This window comes from Gymnoscopelus microlampas (assembly GCF_963454915.1).
Source record: "Gymnoscopelus microlampas genome assembly, chromosome: 3".
Lineage (NCBI taxonomy): Eukaryota > Metazoa > Chordata > Actinopteri > Myctophiformes > Myctophidae > Gymnoscopelus > Gymnoscopelus microlampas.
The window spans coordinates 53,635,746-53,655,981 of record NC_139940.1 but is presented as its reverse complement, the minus strand read 5'-3'; the positions used below and the strand labels follow the sequence as shown (position 1 = coordinate 53,655,981).

Below are 20,236 nucleotides of genomic sequence, written 5' to 3'. Positions count from 1 at the left end.
TGGAAACAGTGTACTTTTTACTTTGCTGTGTTGTAAACAAAATACAAAATCTAATCATTTTGCAGTTAATGATTAGACCACACTGCACACTTGCTAATGTACTATTCTTTTTTTTAATAAACATTCATGTCATTCATTCTCAACATAGATAAAAGCATGGGAGGGCATCAGGTGATGGTAGATTATCTATGTAGACTGTGGACATTATAGCCTATACTGTATGTGGAACAGTCAGATATTGAAATTATTTTTTCCAAATAATTTGCCAGGCCAAATGGTGTGGTAATAATGTAGATCTTATTAATCCCAAGGGGGAAATCAGTTTCATCTTTACCCAGGTGAAGGCTGCTCAGGTGGTCATATTGAGCACTCAGGGGCGGGTGGGGGGCGGGGGGGGGGCGGGGGGGTGGGGCTAAATGTCTTGATCAGGGACACATATGGCAGGCTATAATTTTATTGCTGCTACTCTAATGTACACAAGATGTAATAAAGAAACCTTGAACATTACAAAATGTCTTTGGCCTACAAATAAACTTGGGTCAGTGCAATGACTGGAGGAGTCTGATTTCACCTTACCAGAGTAAAACTTCTTTGTTCTAAAAACACAACATCTAAACATTTAGCACTCACTCACCAAATAACTAAAGGAAAGAGACAATTGTTTGAAATGTCAGTCCTTTTTTAGAAAAATATGTTAAAACTCAATAAAAAGATTTGTACAAATAAAATGAAAAAATAGGCCACAATACAACTGTCTTGTAGTGTGAAACTTCAGCTTGTTTTGCTGAACACAGAGTTTGTATTCTGGCTGAGACTGATGACAAGCACACACGGAGCTCCTCATCAACTGCTCTCAGTCTCTCACTGTGTTTATTTTTTATGTAAGTCAGGGTTGAAAAGCTGAGCTCACACTAATAATATCTAATAATCTGATCCTGATAGCATTATTGTGGACGCATGCGCAGTTGTCCACTACAGACGGATACCAAAACTCTCGCCCCAAAACACAGTCGCCCACCTGCCACCTGGTATTCCTAAATGTAACCTCAGTTAACTATGTCTAAACCTAACCTTATTCCTAAACGTAACATCAGTAAAACTATGCTTAATCCTAAACGTATTTCTAACCTTATATATATGCACACCGTATATCTTTTGGATCTCTTTAGATCTTTTGGCTATGCCAGGTGTGCCTTGGCACCAAAAAGGTTGGGAAACACTGACCTACAGTATATACCTCAAAGAAGAGGCACTGGTAACAAGCAGTTCAGTGTGGTCTGTGGTGTGCATGCTTATGTGTGTTCTCTTGTACTTAGACACTATACACTATGCTAGCACTGCTCCTATGTTTCTGAATGACTGAAACCAGTGCAAAATGTGAGATCTCGCAGGTCCTCAGGCCTTCTAGTCGTACCCAAGACCGGACTCAAAATCAAGGGTGAACGTCCCTTTACACTACAGTGGTTCATCCCACTCTTTGGAAAACTCTTGGAAAAAAAAAAAAAACACTGGGTCAGTTGATTGTATTTGCTTCCAAAGCACTTTGTCTTATGAAGTTTCACTCTTATCTGTGCCAGTTTAAGTTTTTGCCTTGTTTAACCGCACGCACGCACACAGAGACACACAGTATTTATTTTTTACTTCACTGGAGTATTTACAATTTTCAGTACCTTTACTTCTACTCCACTACATCTCAGAGAAAAATATTATACTTTTACTGCACTACAATTATTTGAAAACTTAGTACTAGTTACTTTGTAGATTTTGATTATTATTACAAAACATACATTAACCTTTATCCCTATAAAGATTTCGGCCATTTGAAAATAGCCCATCTACAAGCTATAAGGGAGAGGCTTGGTATCAGCCAATAAAGCTGGAGTTTGTCCCCGCTTCCCACTGGAAACAACCCAAACTCATTTAACAATAGCGTCCTCGGAGCCGACAAAACATCGGAAAGTTAGTAACATTTTAACTTGTTCTTCTTGTTCTTCTTCTAGAAACAAGTGGGCTTATAACCAAAACGATCCATGTTCTTTGGGAGAAATGGTGTTAGTGTTCCGTGGAGAAATATTGTTAGTGGGAATAAAAACATAGGTGCACCAGCGGAAGTGGAGGGCTGAGGGCAGAGACCAAATGCCGGTTTCCAGTCATCGTCTGTCTATTTAATCACTCCCCCCAGAGTCAAATGCAAAAGTGAAAAATGCTGGGGGTGCTGTTTTTCCTTTATTTTGACCTGAGATCCCAGATTGCAATGCACTAGACCCCTGGGAGATGGATTACTGAGGTGGAGCACCATACCTATCATCAGCTCCCAGTACTTACAGCACGACTTACCACAGCGAAGCCGTGCTACTCATACGCTGAGTTGACAGTGCCCGGAATCAAACCCATGACCTTGTGGTCCAAAGGCAAGAGCTCTATCGACTGAGCTACCCGTACACAAATCCTTGGGTGGACCCAGACTTTCCACAAGGACATTAAAGGCGGATTTCCATTGGCATGGTACCACACCACACCACACCACACCACACCGACCACCACAGCAGCGGTTTCCACTACAATGAAGTGGGTAGAGTGGTGTGTAAGTGGTACTAAACTGGTGCCTAAAAAGTACCCAGTCCTGGGTAGGTCTGAGCTAGGCCAAGCTGGGCCACATGCACAGCATTTGTATACAGGACAGTTGGCCACTCACCTACATTCCATTGTTAGGCAAGAATTTACATTACAAATGAGTGTGAATGACCGGAGTCTGCTACTCATACCTGTGGATTTGAGCAGGGGTACTTTTGTGTAATGGAAACAGTAGATAATTTGAAGCGGTGCGGTTCTGGTCTGGTATATGCTGGACTGGACTGGTCTATAAGCCTAAGCCGTAATGGAAAAAGGGCTTAATACTGCTCAATTTTCCACTGCTTTTCTCTATTACATTTTTTCCTTGCTGGGATGTATCAATAAAATAAAATGTGTGTGTGTGTGTGTGTGTGAGAGAGTGTGCGTGTGCGTGCGTGTGCGTCTGTGTGTGTGTGTGTGTGTGTGTGTGTGTGTGTGTGTGTGTGTGTGTGCGCGCGGATGCATGAGAGAGGGACACAGACAGAGAGAGACAATGTGAAAGGAGAAGATGATGCTGAGTGTTAAAAAGTTGACAAAGTTCCCACGAGAACGTTCCTATCGAGAGTCTATTCAGGAAGCTGTGGTTTTGACTCTTGGTGTCTGCTCACATCGTCTTATTACCACAACGTGTGTGTGTGTGTGTGTGTGTGTGTGTGTGTGTGTGTGTGTGTGTGTGTGTGTGTGTGTGTGTGTGTGTGTGTGTGTGTGTGCGCGCGCGTGCGTGCGTGCGTGCGTGCGTGCGTGCGTGCGTGCGTGCGTGTCCATGTTTGGCGATCACACCATGTCTCCCCACGTGTCAGGTGACCCAGCAGAAAAGGGCCAAAGGGGTCAGGAACAGTTGAACACACACACACACACACACACACACACACGGTCAAGGACCTCCAAATTAATGTGTTTTTTCGCGGACCCCCATCTGTAAATATGTTGTGCCAGGTACCACTGTACCAGTTTAAAAAACATTCCACATTTGTCACTTTTTTCCAGATTTCTTTGAAAATAGCAGATCTACAAACTCAAACTCGCAACGCATTGTGAGCTTGTAGATCTGCAATTTTCAAATAGCCAATGTATGTATGTATAGGCTTAAAGTGCTCATTTGGCCTATAGTTGCTTCTTTTGGGCTTGTTTTCATAGACCTGGTTGCTTATTTATCTCTCAAAATCTGGCAACACTGGCCAGTCGGTTTTGCCATGATTTCTCAAATTATTTTAATTCATGACGTGAATGTACAGTTAGTCAATGCTTGTAAGCCCCGCAGTTAACCATGTGGGCATGTTAATGTTAATAAGAATGTATCAATTAACAACATTTAAAAAACAATAATAATAATAATATAGCCCCCCACAAATATAGAAAGGTAGGCGCCCATGCACCCTAGCCAACATACCTAGTGCACAAGATCACCACCTTAGCACCACCTCCAATTTTCTAAAAGTTGCAGCGGTGGCCTAGTGGTTAGAGGGGCGGCCTTGATACCGGAAGGTCCCTAGTTCGATTCCCCAATTCATCACATCAATCATGAATCACCGCTGAATAGCCCTTGAGCAAGGCTTCCATGCAGGGTCCGGCTGGAAACAAGCTTCGCGCTTAGTCCGACACCCTGGGTAAACAACAAACTTTGCTTTGCTTTGCTTTGCTCCAGCAGAGGGGAATTACCGGACCCCCCCCAAAGTTGCGGGTGGGGGATTCTGTGGTTTGCGACAAAAGAGTAATAGCAAATGCTTTTAATGATCATTTCAAACGGGCTGGACATATTTTTGAGGAAGAAAATGCATCCTCCTCCCAGCAAGGTTCAGAAGAGGATGCATCCTCATCTACGGTTCCAAATGCTTATTCTGATTTCAACTTTTCTGCCATAGCTGTATCGGATGTTCTGCTTGCACTGACCTCTTTAGATCCGAAAAAGTCTCCCGGTCCTGATGGCCTTGACCCCTATTTGCTAAAAATAGCGGCGTCAGTTATAGCAGAACCGTTAACAGACATTCTAAACCTTTCTCTAGTATCGCAAAACATACCGGCTATATGGAAGCAAGCGTATGTCTCACCCCTCCTCAAGGCTGGTGACCCCCTGGATGTAAACAATTATAGGCCAATTTCTAATCTTTCTGCCTTATCTAAGATTCTTGAAGCTCAGGTATCAGTGCAAGTAAAACACTTCTTGGAAGCGCATGTGATTCTAAATGCTATGCAATCTGGTTTTAGAGCAAAACACAGTACGGTCACGGCATGCCTTAATGTTTTGGATGACATCAAGGATGCCTGGGATGACAAATTAGTCTGCACTGCTCTATTTATCGACCTAACTAAGGCTTTTGATACTGTCCATCATTCTATCTTGCTAAGTAGACTCTCTAATGTAGGTATGAGTCAAAAGGTGACACATTGGTTTAAGAGTTACTTGGTTGGCCGAACACAATGCGTCAAATTGGGAGACACTTTGTCTGAGCCTGTAGCCATGGACAAGGGAGTTCCTCAGGGCTCCATTTTAGGTCCCTTACTTTTTCTTGTATACATAAACAATATTTGTAATCAATCACAGCACTCCAGGTATCACATGTATGCGGATGACACGGTTCTGTATACATGTGCGCCAACAATGGAATTGGCTGTAGCAAATTTGTCTATTGATTTCATTGCCTTGCAGCAGGAACTACACAAAAGTAAACTGCTACTAAATGCAAAGAAAACTAAGGCCATCCTGTTTACGCCACGTGCTTCTCCTGCCCCTTTAAGTATCACCACTCTGGACGGAACATCCATTGAGTGGGTGGATAATTATAAATATCTTGGGTTCTGGCTAGATAAGCATTTAAATTTCAAACTGCATGTAGATGCTCTGAGCAAGAAATTGAAATTTACTATAGCTTTCTTCTATAGATTGAAGGCATGCTTTGCCCGAGCAGCTCGCCAAAAATTGGTTGCTGGTCTGTTCTTGTCCCAGCTAGACTATGGTGATGCCATCTATAGGTTTGCTTGTCCCACTACATTGGCCAGTTTGGATCCATTGTACCATTCGGCATTGAGATTTGTAACTAACTTACCCTTTAGGACTCATCATTGTACTCTGTATGCAGCAGTCGGCTGGTTCTCCCTAGGTGCCCGTAGGCAGCAGCATTGGTACACTTTCATCTATAAGGCAATCTTGGGTGGAATCCTCCCCACTTATATCTCCTCAAAATTTGAGGTGGTAAAAAATGGCCTCAATCTCAGATCTAATGCATGGATACGTTGTGTAATCCCGGGTTTTTCATCTGAGTTGGGCAAAAAATGCCTTGCTTTTCATGGTCCTTGGGCTTGGAATGACCTCCAAAAGAGTTTGAAACTTGCCACACTTATCTCTGTGCGAAGGTTTAAAAGTTTCATTGTTGAGAAACTTGCTCATACCTGTAATTGTTTGGATGTCTAAAAAAAAAAAGGAGAAACTATGTCATTGTACATGTGGGTAAAATTCTATGAATTGCTACATGTAATAATTGGATTAGTTTCCTGGTAGGTTACTTGGTTTGGTTTGAGTTGAGTAACAAAAAATGTTTTAGTTTCACTAGGAGATTTGTTTTAAGGTTCCTGTGAGTCATGGATGTATTAATATTACTGTTGTACTGATTTGTACTGTTTGTTTTAGCAGTGATGTGAAATTTTTAATCTGCCCCTTGGCCAGTTCCCACTTGTAAAAGAGACTCTGTCTCAATGTGTTTTACTGGTTAAATAAAGGTTAAATAAAAAAATAAATAAAAAATGTACCAAATTATTTGCCAAATTGTGTGTGTGTGTGTGTGTGTGTGTGTGTGTGTGTGTGTGTGTGTGTGTGTGTGTGTGTGTGTGTGTGTGTGTGTGTGCGTGTGCATGTGCATGTGTGTGCTTGTCACTTTTGTGTGCGTGTGTGTGTGTGTGTGTGTGTGTGTGTGTGTGTGTGTGTGTGTGTGTGTGTGTGTGTGTGTGTCTGTGCATGCGTGGGTGCGTGCGTGCGTGCGTGTGCGTGCTTCTTGGGAAGTAGGCTATTAATGACAATAATCACATACTAATATCTGCTATTTGGCATTCAATGAGATGTTTCTAAATTGTACGGTATAAGCAACACAATAATCACATTAATTGGGTGTGGAGGGCGGCAAGGGACCTGGATATTGGATAGGAGAGCGCTGGCCCAAAAACGGTTCAGAAACATAGATACTTACACTTGCTCTTTTCTACCACCCCCTTCTTTGGAGATTTACTGTACATACTGTATAACCATATTTGAGAAATTGTTCACAATCAGTTTAAGATTTTGAATCATAGCATTTGCATCAACCTGAGGGAGTTTTTATTTCCCCTCACTAACCCATAATCAGTGATGGATATCGATTCTAATGTGCAGTTCATAATTTATTGAATTAACTGATTGATTTACAACATTTTATTTGTCACTGCCACGTCCAGGAGGAACAGTGGCCATTCTCTCTCTGGTTCGATCCCCGGCTCCTCTTTCGTGTCAAAGTCCCCTTGAGCATGACACTAACTGCTGCATGTTTGAATGGATGAATGTAATGTGGGTATGCTGGTTAACATTCCATCCTATATTAAAATGTCCTGGACGGACGGGCAGGGGGGCCGACGGTGGATGTCACAAACGTAACATGCAGACTTGCAAGGGCGCAACCTGGCTCCAATCCGCACCAAACTTGGCACAAAAACGGGTCTGCCAAGACAATAGTCACAACAGAGGCCCCCCGGAGGCCCCTGGGTGCCACAGGCAATCTTCACCTAGCCTCGGAAACCCAGCCATTTTTTTTGTTACAAAAGAAAAAAGTCTGGGGGAACGATGCAGGAACGATGGTCTTTGAAGCTTGTTATCTCCTAACCATTCAGAGTGCAGAGGGGCGTCGCTCTAAATTTGGTGACGTCAGCCTGCTCCGTGCACAGACCGGGGGGGGGGAGAGGGGAGGGGGGGGGGGGGCGGGGACATAGATTGGTGAAGCAATCGGAGGACGCGCCTGCTCCGGGCGCCTGGGTTTGGATCCGCCCTTCGAGACCATGGATTGCTCTCGTTCTCTCAGTCTAATCTTCACCAAACTTGGCACAAACACTGTCCAGGGTTCTGCCATCAGACCACTGTAACTTTTAATTATGATTTTGTTGTCTGCTTTTGCAAATGTTTTTCCAGATTTTTGTGTTTTATGGCTATTTATGATTTTGTAATTTTTGGTTTCACTTGGACTGTACTGTGATCTTGATACCGTTTTCTTTCTTGATTGGAAAGCACTTTGGATTAACTACAGTTGTCTTTAAAGGAGACACACCATGAATTTCACTTTTTTTTTAATTTTTTGGGCTCCCCAGTGTCTCTTGTACCCCAATTTCTTTTACATTCAGTCATTCATTCTCATTTCAGAGATTTTCAAAATGGGCGTGTCTGAACAGGCCATCTCAGAATGGCAAGTTTGCTTACATCACCAAACTTTCTGCCCATGTATTTTGATGTATTCTGAGTATTTAGAATTGCTCAGTAGCACCCCTCTGCCCAACAGCACGTTTTGGTATTGCAGCTGAAAGTGCTTTATAAGCCTGAGAGAATTGACTTGGGATGAGTATATCTGAGTGTTGATTTAGGCTCAAACCTTTTGAAAATGGTTTGAGGGACATACACCATATGATATTAAATATCATTTTTTTTTTTTAAATTCATGGTGTGTCTCCTTTAAAGGTGCTATACAAAGTGACTTAACTCCCCTTTTAGAAGAAAGCATTAATACCATAATCATTTCGGTTGCAGTGAACATATTATTCTCAAGCCCTCTGTATTTTCCCCCCTCCACTAGCATTGACCATCATGGCAGCCTGCATCATGGAGGAGCCAGTATGTCTGATAGATAGTGACTACGATGGGAGACCGCGTGTGGTTCCCAGTGCCCAGAAGATTTTAGACCAGATTGAGCAGAAAGTGGTTGTGGTGTCAGTAGTGGGCCTGTACCGAACCGGAAAGTCCTTCCTCATGAACAAGCTGGCTGGGACAAACAAAGGTGAGCATTTTCATTATAAGATACATGTACACTCATGATACAGTATGTGTTCAAAAGTCCACAAAATAGCACATCCTAGTTCAGAAGATCATTACTAATGCACTATCCGAAAATAAATCAATCGAATCAAATCCAAATAAATCCAATCAACGAGCTCTCGCTCTGGTTGAACTTAGGATAAATAAATATAAGATAATGAATCGTTTGTTTAGAAACACGCTGTGGCAGTACAGCTATGCGTGTATCATTCCAATAAATAAGCATAAACAAACTATTTCACATGAACAATGTTGCTCTAACTAGAGGGGGAATATATATTTTATATACACATATTTACAAAGAAAAGACATTTTCATGTAAAGTCACTTCCTGGGTTTAGTGCAAGGAAGCTGGTGCGAGCGAGCGGAGACCGACAGACAGACAGAGAATATGCAGTACAGGAATAAATATCCGATAAAAAAAATGCAATAAATTAATTACATTGGCTTACCTCATTCCCAATGTTACGTCATTAAAATATTAGCTAATTAGATTAGCCTGATTACCCTTTAAGTAAACTGCACATTCATAGATGAATAAAATGTATTATTATTATTATTATTATGCTAGCACTATCAAAATGAGTTACATTAGCATCTCGCTAGCAACTCCAGAACCAGTAGTTAATAGCTTGTCCTCAACGTGTTTTCAGAGTTTCAGAGTGTTTAAATACATCAATTAAGATGGTGATGAATGAGTTGCATACATTGCTGGTCATAGAGGTGCTTTTTCCATCTACAAATATATGTCTACATTTTGTATCGAAGCAAGAATCAAATTGGTATTGCCCTTAAACACTTAAAGAATCAATATGGACAGTCTAGTTGAAATATGTTTTAATGTCATTTGGTTTGTTATTGTCTCATTCCATCCTCAAGGATTCCCTCTGGGATACACCATGCAATCCAAGACAAAGGGCATCTGGATGTGGTGTGTACCTCACCCCAGTAAGACTGACCACACTCTGGTGCTGCTGGATACAGAGGCACTGGGACATATACAGAAGGTGAGACAACATTTTATTTCATGTTCAAATCACGTTGCTTTTAATAATTATAAATAATTAAGTTATAACAGGAAGGTATTGGGGATGTGATGTCAGAAGTTTGGAGGTTGGAATTAGGCTTTAACCTCCACCACTCAACACCATTTTCTATGCTTCTGTAAATTAGAATGCAACACACATATGGCTGCTGTTACATGGACAGTTGTATTCGGAATGAATACACTTCTATTCGGAATGAATGAATGGATGAATTCATTCCGAATAGATTTGCTCATGTAAACACCCCAATTGGAATAGAATATTCCATTCCAGTCTGACCCGAATGCATTTTCATTCGGAATAGGAGGGGTGGTATAGACCGTTTGAATCGGGTTAAATCAATCGGAATTGACCATGTAAACACTTTATTCCAAACGCTCCTGTCTGTTTGGAATACATGCATTCCTTTGCGCATGTCCATGCTTAGTAGGGCTGTCAGAATTGTCCAAAAATGACCTATCAAATCTCTAATTCGGCCACGGTTGGTGCTGAGAAGCGCTCGCTCCTGCGGGATAAAATTAATGATTCTAATAGCGTCATTTAATAAGCCTGTAATGGTTAAGCCCAGACTTGTCCAGGAGAACGGACGCTCCGAGGATTGCTGGCCTAGGCTACACTTATATATGGATCTTTTTCTAAACAGGTATTTTAGTCCTCAGTTTTTAAAAAGAATCCCTGGCCACATGACAAAGATTTTTTTTTTAAATCCCTATCCACACGTAAACGCAGAAACGCATTGATCAGAGACTGTAGTGTTGCGCTCTCTCTCTCTCTCTCTCTCTCTCTCTCTCTCTCTCTCCATTTATTATTATATTATGCGCGATGACATCATCGTACGGTACCTACATGAGAAATGTGACAAATACTATAGGCTAGCCTACGTTTTACCGTGTCTGGTACCAATACAAAAAAAGAAACTGGTCTGAACTTGTAGATCTGCTACTTTTGCATTAAAACGGCGATGACAAAGGAACACAGGCTTGCACCGCATACAACGCTGCCTGGTGCGTTGCGTCCGGGCCTGCCTACGACCGATAGACCTCCGCCGCGGAGGCACAAGGGGGCTATTGCCTCCTCCCATGCCCACCAGGGGAAGCTCTGCTCCGGGTAGTGGCCCCTGGTCCATGCCCGGGCGTAGGCGGGAACCACTTTGCGCATGTCAAAAGTTATATTCTGAATGAATGCTTTGGTCATGTAAACGAGGAATACTTTTATTCAGGTCCCATGTAAACAGGTGAGTGGATCAGATTCCTCTATTCAGAATGAGTTCATTCGGAATGAATTAATTCTGAATGAATACATGATGGTCCATGTAACTGTGGCCATTGAGGTGATGTACGTTGCGGGGGGGTGTAGTATCTTCTAACTCACAACACAAGTCTTACCCAACTGTCTATTTTATTCTATGTCTAGTGACTTTACCAACATTGCTGCGTTCACTGCCCAAAAACAAAGAAAAGATGGAGTGAAAGTTGTCTGAAAGAGTTTACAAACAGGCACCTTACGGTAAACATGCAAGAACAGACACACAGAGAACGGATAGCTCTTGTTAAACATTAAAACTTGTTAAGATATATAAATTATAATTCATATATAAGAGTAGAGAGCCCACATGGGAAGCAGAAGGTCCCAGGTTCAACAATGTGTCAAGGTATCCCTGAGCAAAACAATGTAACTGCTCTGGTGAAGATGGATGTTGCAATACATGCATGAACAGATTATGAGATGTTCAAGCTACAGATGAGAAGTGATGTCTGTTGACATGGAGGATACTGAGGAGTTCTTTGAGGATTTTGTGAACGCCCTCACCATTAAAACTTGAGCCTACTTTTCGGATGGAGTTGTGTTTTAGGGGCGTGGCGTTGCACTATCCGCAAACCTGCTGTCGAACCCACATACAAGGGGAGCTCTCAACCTCCCCTTATCCCTTATTCGTTTGGTTGTTTCTTTTGCAGCTTCATAGGCATACACTTGTCAACGATTGCTATAATTAAAACGTTCTCTATATTAAGCAAGTTGTTCAAAGGATCCCTGGCTAATAAGCCTTATATGCCTTAATACATTATAATTTTCCTTTATAACTAAAACTAGAGGTTCAGCGTCTAGAGTTCGGGCTGCCATGCGGCCCTCACACCTACGTTGCACCGTCGCTCCGACTGATATGGCCATATATGGAGATCTTTGTATCTGTCAGTCCTTGTCCCTTTTATGGGCATAAATCAAGATCCCTGATGTCATTAATATATGGCCATATATGGACCTGGCCCCTTTTGTGACCATATATGGAGCTTAGTGATTTGTTTGTGCCTGATGCCATGATGACACATTGAGGTTAGACAACACACTCCATATTTGGGCGAAGATACTTTGGGAACTCCTTAGTGTTATCCTACATATGATTTTTAGGAATGTCAGTCATCAATCCGTCCAGGCCGATGGGACTATCGTCATGGTTACAGCCCCCCAGCCTATGGGATCTGGAGGACACAGAGTCCCCACAGTATGTTATTAGCTGTTGGTGCTAAGCGTTAGCCTGTTGTTTACTCACTGTCTGATACGTGCATGCACGGCCACGTAGCATGCACAGCGGCTCCTTGACTCCCGGTCTAGGGACCCCCTTGAGGGTCCGCCGTCCGTGGCTCCGGGTGTGTGTGTGTGTGTGTGTGTGTGTGTGTGTGTGTGTGTGTGTGTGTGTGGTTTGTGGTCGTTCGGTCACTGGCTCCCGGGTTGCCAAATCATGTGCATGAAAGCAACTTCAGAAAAACAAGGTCACTTATAATAAGCAGACATGGCAACACCACAACATTTGCACTATTCTTCCTGCACTTGGTTCTGTGAACACGGGGCTAAAATGTATGTTAGGATGTCTTGATGATGCACTTGCAACAAGTTGCTAGTTTGATAAGGCAAGGGAATTCTATAAACCATGTTGTCCCTATGTTAGATTATTTTTGCGTAATTAGTGTTTTTTGCATTTTTTTCAGACAAACAAAACACGTGTACACAAGTGTGTGTTCCAAGATAGCATCAAAACTGACACTACAATCAACACCAAAGTCCGACATACACAAACAGACAAAACAAGTTTTAGGAAAATAGCAGATCTACAAGCTCACAACGTGTCGCACTGTGTTGTTAGAAACAATTGTAAACAGCTTTCTGGATAAAGACCACATTGTAAATGTAAAGGTAGTTTTCTGTCTTTCTATTTAAGTGAAATTGCTATTACAGAGATCTAATCTTCAATGCACAATATTGACTTTCTCATCAATTAATATTCACATTTACATATTCTGTTCAATTGATTGATTGATTGATTTATCTGATTATCTGATGTGATGACAGAATTATCTGTCATAGGGTTCATTTTGTCTGTGAGAATTGTTAAGAATTGGGAAGTCAAAAAAATCGCACACAAGCTCATGACTTTAATGTTATGAGCTTGGTTCCAAATCTTGGAACCAATTGGGTCTTTCAACACATTTCACGGCCCATTGGCCCATCGGAGTGAATCATAGGGGGAACAAGTATCTTTTAATTAAACAGGCGACGACAGGCGAAATTCGTGGAATTTATACATATATATATATATATATATATATATATATACTTGCAACGGGTGTGACAACACCCGTTGCAAGTTGATGATGTAATTTGTCCATGTGTGGTCCAGCCCTATGGAATGTATGGAATGCATGTGCTAATAAAAACGTATTTAAAATATTGTTTTGATACTTATATTAACCTTAGGAAGTAGTATTGACCAGAAACTTCGAACAGATTGAAAGGTGAGATTGACCCACAATTAAAAAACAAACACACGTCAGAAATGGATTCTACACAAACGAAAACCCTAAAACAAAGTAGGTATTACGGCAATGTATCATTATAGGACAAGCAGGCCAAAAGTTAAATCTTCAGTGGCCATCTTGGATTATACAAATTACATGAGTTGCTCAAATGGCAACTTTGGACAACCAAGCCAAAATTGTTCTAGGACACCATATGAATAATAATAATAAATAAATGAATAAATCATAGAACACAACTTTTTAGATTTTTGAAATCTCAAATGGACTTGTTAGAGCCATATTTATGTTTTCTGTTGTTTTACTTTTTTGATAACGTCACTGCGTCTGCGGGGCGCGGCCAAGGAGTCATGGTATTTAACACGTTCTGTAATCAAGCGCAGGTGTTGCTTGTGGCAGAGGCACACAGTTTTTTACTGTGCTCTTGAGAGCCATGTTTGAGAGGACTGTTTGGCGTATATTTCCTTGCATTTAAGTTACATTTATGCTTTGTATGCTGACAGTGACGGAGAATAAATGACCCCCTTTGTTAAACTCAACTTTACGGTTTGGAATTCAGTTTCTTACAGAGCGCACGTCTGAACTTAATACCTGGCCACAGGCATCCATGTAGTGGCTAAAAAGTATAGGACTTATTGACACTACATTTAGGTATAAAACTGCCTCAGTTCGGGGTGATTTGTTTATTGGGAGCAAATCACATCAGCGAGGCTCGTTAGCAACACGCACGGACAGGCCGTGTGTGTTTGTGTGGACGGAGGCGACGGAGCCACGGCGGAGACGATCAGCGGGCCATCAGCGGGTGGTCAGCTGCGAGGTGCGGTTCTGTGAGCGATCGCCACCCGGAGCTACAGGAGTGAACCGGGGACATCCGACACACGACACCGCACGCCAGCAGCAGCCAGCCCAGCGGAGAGCGCGACTGGACCGGACCGCACGTCGGGTGCGCACCATCTCCGACCTACACCACCATCTCGTACGCTGACGGACGTCAGTGTTTTGGTTAGTAGTACGATTAGCGGCGCAGCGCCGATAAAGCAATAAAACAATGGCCATTGTAAAAATGTGTGCACACTAACAAACAAACCCAATGCATTGGTAACAAGCGCCTTAAAAAGACTTTTGCGCATATTGTTTGGACAAGACTTATTGCGGGTGGAGCACGGAGCATTGACTTTATTTATTTATTATGGAGGCGCAAACCTGCGCTGATGGAGAGGTGGAACTTGATGTTGGTGGGGATGGGGCTTTGGGGAAACGCAAGGTAAAAATTACACCAAAAGCGTGGTTGGAGAAAATTGATGGTTTGGAGAAGGAGCAAAAGGCTAAACTGAATAAACTTTTGAAAATTAAGGAAGACATCATTGCCTTGTTTAAGGAGCAAAATGCAAATGAGGCAAATGATATATTTCGCACATCATTTATGGGTTTATATGGTGAAGCCAAAAAGGTTCAAGGTACTTTAATGGGTTTGCTGCCTGAGGCTGAAGCAAAGAAACACCAAACATGGTACGATGCAAAAATGTTGAATTTTGATGGGTTTATCGAGGCTGTGAATGAAGGCAGGTTTACATGCAAGGTACAAGGTTCCCCTGGTGATGATGATGATGATGATTATGGTGATTTTGATGATGATGATGACAATGATGAGGTTGACAATGAGGGTTTTGTTGCCGCCGGCAAAGGTAAAAATGCAAATGAGTGTTTTGTTGCCACCAATGATGGTGGAAATGTTGATGAGGTTACTATTGAGCCCCATGACAGCATTTCAAATGTTCCGTCCGTTGTTGCGTCCAAAGTTCATTCAAAACACCATAAATCCACCGCTTCAAGGTCAAGCCAAAGATCATCCACCTCATCTGCACGCATGAAAGCAGAGGCGGAAAGGGCCGCACTAGTGGCTCGTGCTGCTGCGCTAAAGGAGGTGCATGCAGTGGAGGAACAAACTGAGGCTCTGAGGAGAACACGGGAGGAACAGGCTGAGGCTCTGAGGAGAACACAGGAGGAAGAGACTGAGGCTCTGAGGAGGAGAAAGGAGCAGCTGGAGCTGAACGCTCAAATAGCAGCCTCTGATGCTAAAATAACAGTCTTCCGGGAGGCCAGTAGCAGTGTTACTGGCAGGAAATCTGATGGCATGGAGTCCTATTTTAGGAAAGGTGCTAAACCTAAAACAGTGCCTACTCTTGGCCTACAGCAGTCCTCACAACAGCTTCAGCCACCGCTAATGTCTGTCACAGCTGAGCATCACAAGGGCAGGGATGCAGCTCATAAGGATCTCTTCAACCCTCGACAAAATAAACCACCATTTCGCACATCAACCTGGGGGCCTGTGGAAAGGAAAGCAAGGCAAAAATTACCCCATACAGCTCTTTCATCATCTCCAAACTACAACCAACCATCAGGAGATCTCTTTCAAAGACAAAATGAAATGATGGCACTCCTTGTGCAAGCTCAAGCCTCTCACTTCCTACCACGCAGGCAAATTCCAGAGTTTGATGGGGATCCCTTAAAGTTTCGTTCATTCATAAAGGCCTTTGAGCATTGTGTGGAGGCTAAAACCAGTGACCAGGGTGACTGTTTGTATTACCTTGAGCAGTTTACTAAGGGACAGTCAAGGGACCTGGTACGCAGTTGCCTTCATATGCCCCCTGCGAGAGGTTACGTTCTGGCCAAAGACCTACTCGAGGAGCACTTTGGAGATCCAATAAAAGTAACAGCAGCTTACATGGACAAAATCATGGCTTGGCCAAATGTCAAGGCAGAGGATGCGAAAGGTCTTAAAGCCTACGCACTGTACTTGCGTCAATGTTCTAATGCCATGGGGGAGCTACAGTATTTGGAGGAGCTAAACGTGGTAAATGGTAAAACGTGCCGGCTAACATGAAAGCTCTCATACAGAAATACAGAAATACAGAAATACAGAAACTCCCATACAAACTCAGGGAGCAGTGGAGAGGCAAGGCATACGACATTATTGACAAGCAAAGACGAAGAGCTTGTTTCAGAGACATTGTGAAGTTTGTGTTTCGGTTGCCTGTGTACAGGGCACATGAGCAGGTATTGCGACATGCGCATTACTTGCTCACACTGCAACAAAACACACCCCAGTGTGCTACATATGGAGAGAAGGGAGGTGGAGAGCAGCCTTGAAGATACCGAAGTGCCAACAATAATATCAGATTGTTGCATTACAACATCCACTTGTGGCCATACAGGGGCTGGCAACATCGGCATACTTCCCATCTTGCCTGTACAAGTGAAGTGCTCAAAGGGCAGCAAAATTGTCAAGACGTATGCTTTTCTGGATCCAGGAAGCACAGGTACTTTCTGTTTGGAACAGCTGGCGAACAAATTGAACATGGAAGGCAAAAGAACAAAAATCAATTTGTACACCGTGGGTCATAGTAAGACGGTACCTAGCTACATGGTTAATGGCCAGCAAGTATCTGCTTTTACTGGCAGGCTATTCTTTGAACTTCCTGACGTATTCACCCAAAAGGAAATGCCTGTGTCTACTGACAACCTGATCAGTGAAGAGGAGCTGGATAAGTGGCCTTACCTCCAAGGTATCCAGATTCCTCATATAGCAGCTAATGTGGACCTGTTAATCGGTACCAATACCTCCAAGTTAATGGAACCGAGGGAGGTGGTTAACAGCCATGGGGAGGGACTCTATGCTGTCAGAACCCTACTGGGGTGGATAATCAATGGTCCTTTACAGGGTAAGGACCTGCATAGTGGGAGTGGTTGCCCCACAGTTACTGTTAATTGCACAGTCAGTAGCCAGTACAATGAACCATCAGTAGACTCAACTATCACGAAAAACAAGAAGAAACGGAGGACATCGGCTGTCAGTGAGGTCAAAGATCAAGGCGATACAAATGACCCACCAGCTGGTGAAGTGCTCTCTTCCTCTGGGAAAAAAGGCCAGAAGGAAGAATCGGCTATGGGGAAGAAGCCCGAGCTGAACAGGGTGGTGCAAGAGCCACTCAACGCAGAAGAGCACAAAATAACCGACATGGCTAAAAAGCCAAAGAAGGCCAAGAAGCCTGCCGCCAAGAAGGCAGCAGCTAAAAGGCAAAGAAGGAGGAACAAAGGACGATGGCAGAGCTCAAGAAAGAAAAGGCTCAAAACAGAAGACTAAAGGGAGAACAAATAATAAAAATGGGTTGAAAAGTGACTCAAACTAAAATCTGCCGGTACAGATTTAAACCATTTTTGAGTTCAGGTTTTGCAATTGTGACTATTGCCTGAGTTTATAACCTGAAAGGTTTTTTGTGTTTTGGTTTATGGCTCTTTGTGAATTTTTGTTTTTTAATTGCTCTGTTTTCTCCACCAGTAGCAATTAGGGGCTGGTGTGTTAGAGCCATATTTATGTTTTCTGTTGTTTTACTTTTTTGATGACGTCACTGCGTCTGCGGGGCGCGGTCAAGGCCAAGGCGTCATGGTATTTAACACGTTCTGTAATCAAGCGCAGGTGTTGCTTGTGGCAGAGGCACACAGTTTCATACTGTGCTCTTGAGAGCCATGTTTGAGAGGACTGTTTGGCGTATATTTCCTTGCATTTAAGTTACATTTATGCTTTGTATGCTGACAGTGACGGAGAATAAATTACCCCCTTTGTTAAACTCAACTTTACGGTTTGGAATTCAGTTTCTTACAGAGCGCACGTCTGAACTTAATACCTGGCCACAGGCATCCATGTAGTGGCTAAAAAGTATAGGACTTATTGACACTACAGAACTATTAACACAAATTTCACATTAACCCTTTAGACCTGATGCTGAAATAAACACCTTCTAAATCCCTACTTTAAAAAAAAATATGTTTCAAAAACTCTTAATAAAATGTGGAATATTTTGAATATGTTTGAATAGTTTTTGTAATTATTATTTAAACCAGTGGTTCTCAAATATTTTCATGAAAATGTTTTGTGCCAGCCAGGTTAGCATTTGTGTATAATATTGCAAATATTCCACATTTTATTGCAAGAGTTTTTGAAAATAGCAGATCTACAAGCTTACAACGCGTTGCATCATTGGAATATGTCTCACGGGGGGAGAGCCGGGCAATGGCCAATAGTAGCGTGGGGGAGCACGTGCTCTCTGTCTGTGGTTCCATGGTTTAGGCGCTTTTTTCAGAAAACTGTTAGGATTTAGAAGAAATTTGTAGAATCGACCTCAGGTCTTAATGGGTTAACCACATTTAAACATATATCAAATAGGAAATTAAAGGGTGGCAAACTATGAACAACATGTGAACAGAGTAAGGCAACTGACACATCCAAATGTTTCTTCTGGTTTCAGGGAGATATGATGAAAGACAACTGGATCTTTGCCATGGCAGTTCTGCTCAGCAGCACCCTGGTCTACAACAGCATGGGCACCATTGATAATAAAGCCCTGAAGAACCTTCAGTATCCTTCAAATGATTAATTCAATATTTCCTCTTTTACTCATGATATATCTGTGATAATTGAGTCCTACATTTGGCAAATTTCCGCTTGTTAATTTTTTACTTTAGTCTTATCCAGTCCAAGTACTTGGACAAGCTCAAGTATATTGTTTTGGGAAAGCCCTTGCAAATGCTTAAAACTTCTCTCCAATTTCCATAAAAGTGCAGATAAACCTTTTGAAAAAAATGGAACAGCCTTTATGCTAAAAGCAGGTCTATTGGTATTGTGATTTTAATGAGAGGGTAGGAGCGCCACAGCAATAAGATGCTTTCTAGTGTTTCAGGCACAATGTTCCTCTTAACAAACATTTATATAGTATTTAATACCAAATAAGTATATCTCAGGTAGGTAATTCTGTCTTTTCAGATGTTTTTTTTTTTTTTTAAAGAGTCTGCAAAACGTTTATAAACCCAGTGTTGTGTGAGGTTCTTTTGTCATCCTCAACAAAACCCCGTACAGCTATGTGACAGAACTGACAAAGCATATCAACATGAAGTCCAATAAGGATGAGGATGATGATCGTATGTATGTACGTTTCCTTCCCTCCTTTGTGTGGGTTGTGCGAGATTTTACACTCGATCTGGAGCTAGATGGGGAACCCATAACAGCAGACGAGTATCTGGAAGAAAGTCTCAAGGACCAACAAGGTTTAATGAACTGCTGACAAATTATTTGAATATAATTGAGATTTAAATAATTTAAACTAGGCATTAACTATTCTTGCACATTTACACTAAAAAGTATTGTGTTCTGTATGTGTTTCATTGTGTCAAAGGTAAAGAGAATCAGCGATACAATGAACCCCGTACCTACCTTCGTAAATTATTCGTGCATCGCTCTTGCTTTGTGTTTGAGAGACCGGCCAACGCTAAGAAACTGAAACGAATGGAGGAACTGACAGATGCTGACCTGGATCCAGACTTTGTTGAACAGGCCAACAAGTTCACTGAACACATCTACACTAAGTCTGAGACCAAGACTCTTAGTGATGGCATAAAGGTCACTGGCAGAAGTAAGTGGGATTTAAATAGTACACTGCAGCCACTGGGGTTCTGGTATTTCTGTCAGTCAACAGCATTTGAGGGATTAACACCAATGACTGCTATCTGCGTAACTTAAGATCCTCAGGCAAGGCTCTGTTGGTCGCTCCTACAGCAAACCTTGTTACCCGGGGTGAGCGAGCTTTTTCAATCCGGGCCCCTGGGCTCTGGAACGCCCTCCCCGAGAAGCTGAGAATGGCACAATCGGTGCTTTCTTTTAAATCTCTCCTGAA

General features: G+C 42.4%; 1 protein-coding gene across 1 annotated transcript; it reads left to right on the top strand.

Moving 5' to 3' along the window:
* Nucleotides 1-2,502: 2,502 nt before the first annotated feature.
* LOC311041917 (guanylate-binding protein 1-like) lies at nucleotides 2,503-19,833 on the top strand (the record flags this gene model as incomplete). The annotated part of the gene is made up of 5 exons (XM_084052400.1): nucleotides 2,503-2,572; nucleotides 8,415-8,615; nucleotides 9,533-9,660; nucleotides 18,815-18,924; nucleotides 19,423-19,833. 5 exons carry the CDS (start codon nucleotides 2,503-2,505, stop codon nucleotides 19,625-19,627), a joined length of 714 nt encoding a protein of 237 aa, XP_083908526.1. The 3' UTR covers nucleotides 19,628-19,833.
* Between the last annotated feature and the right edge of the window lie 403 nt (nucleotides 19,834-20,236).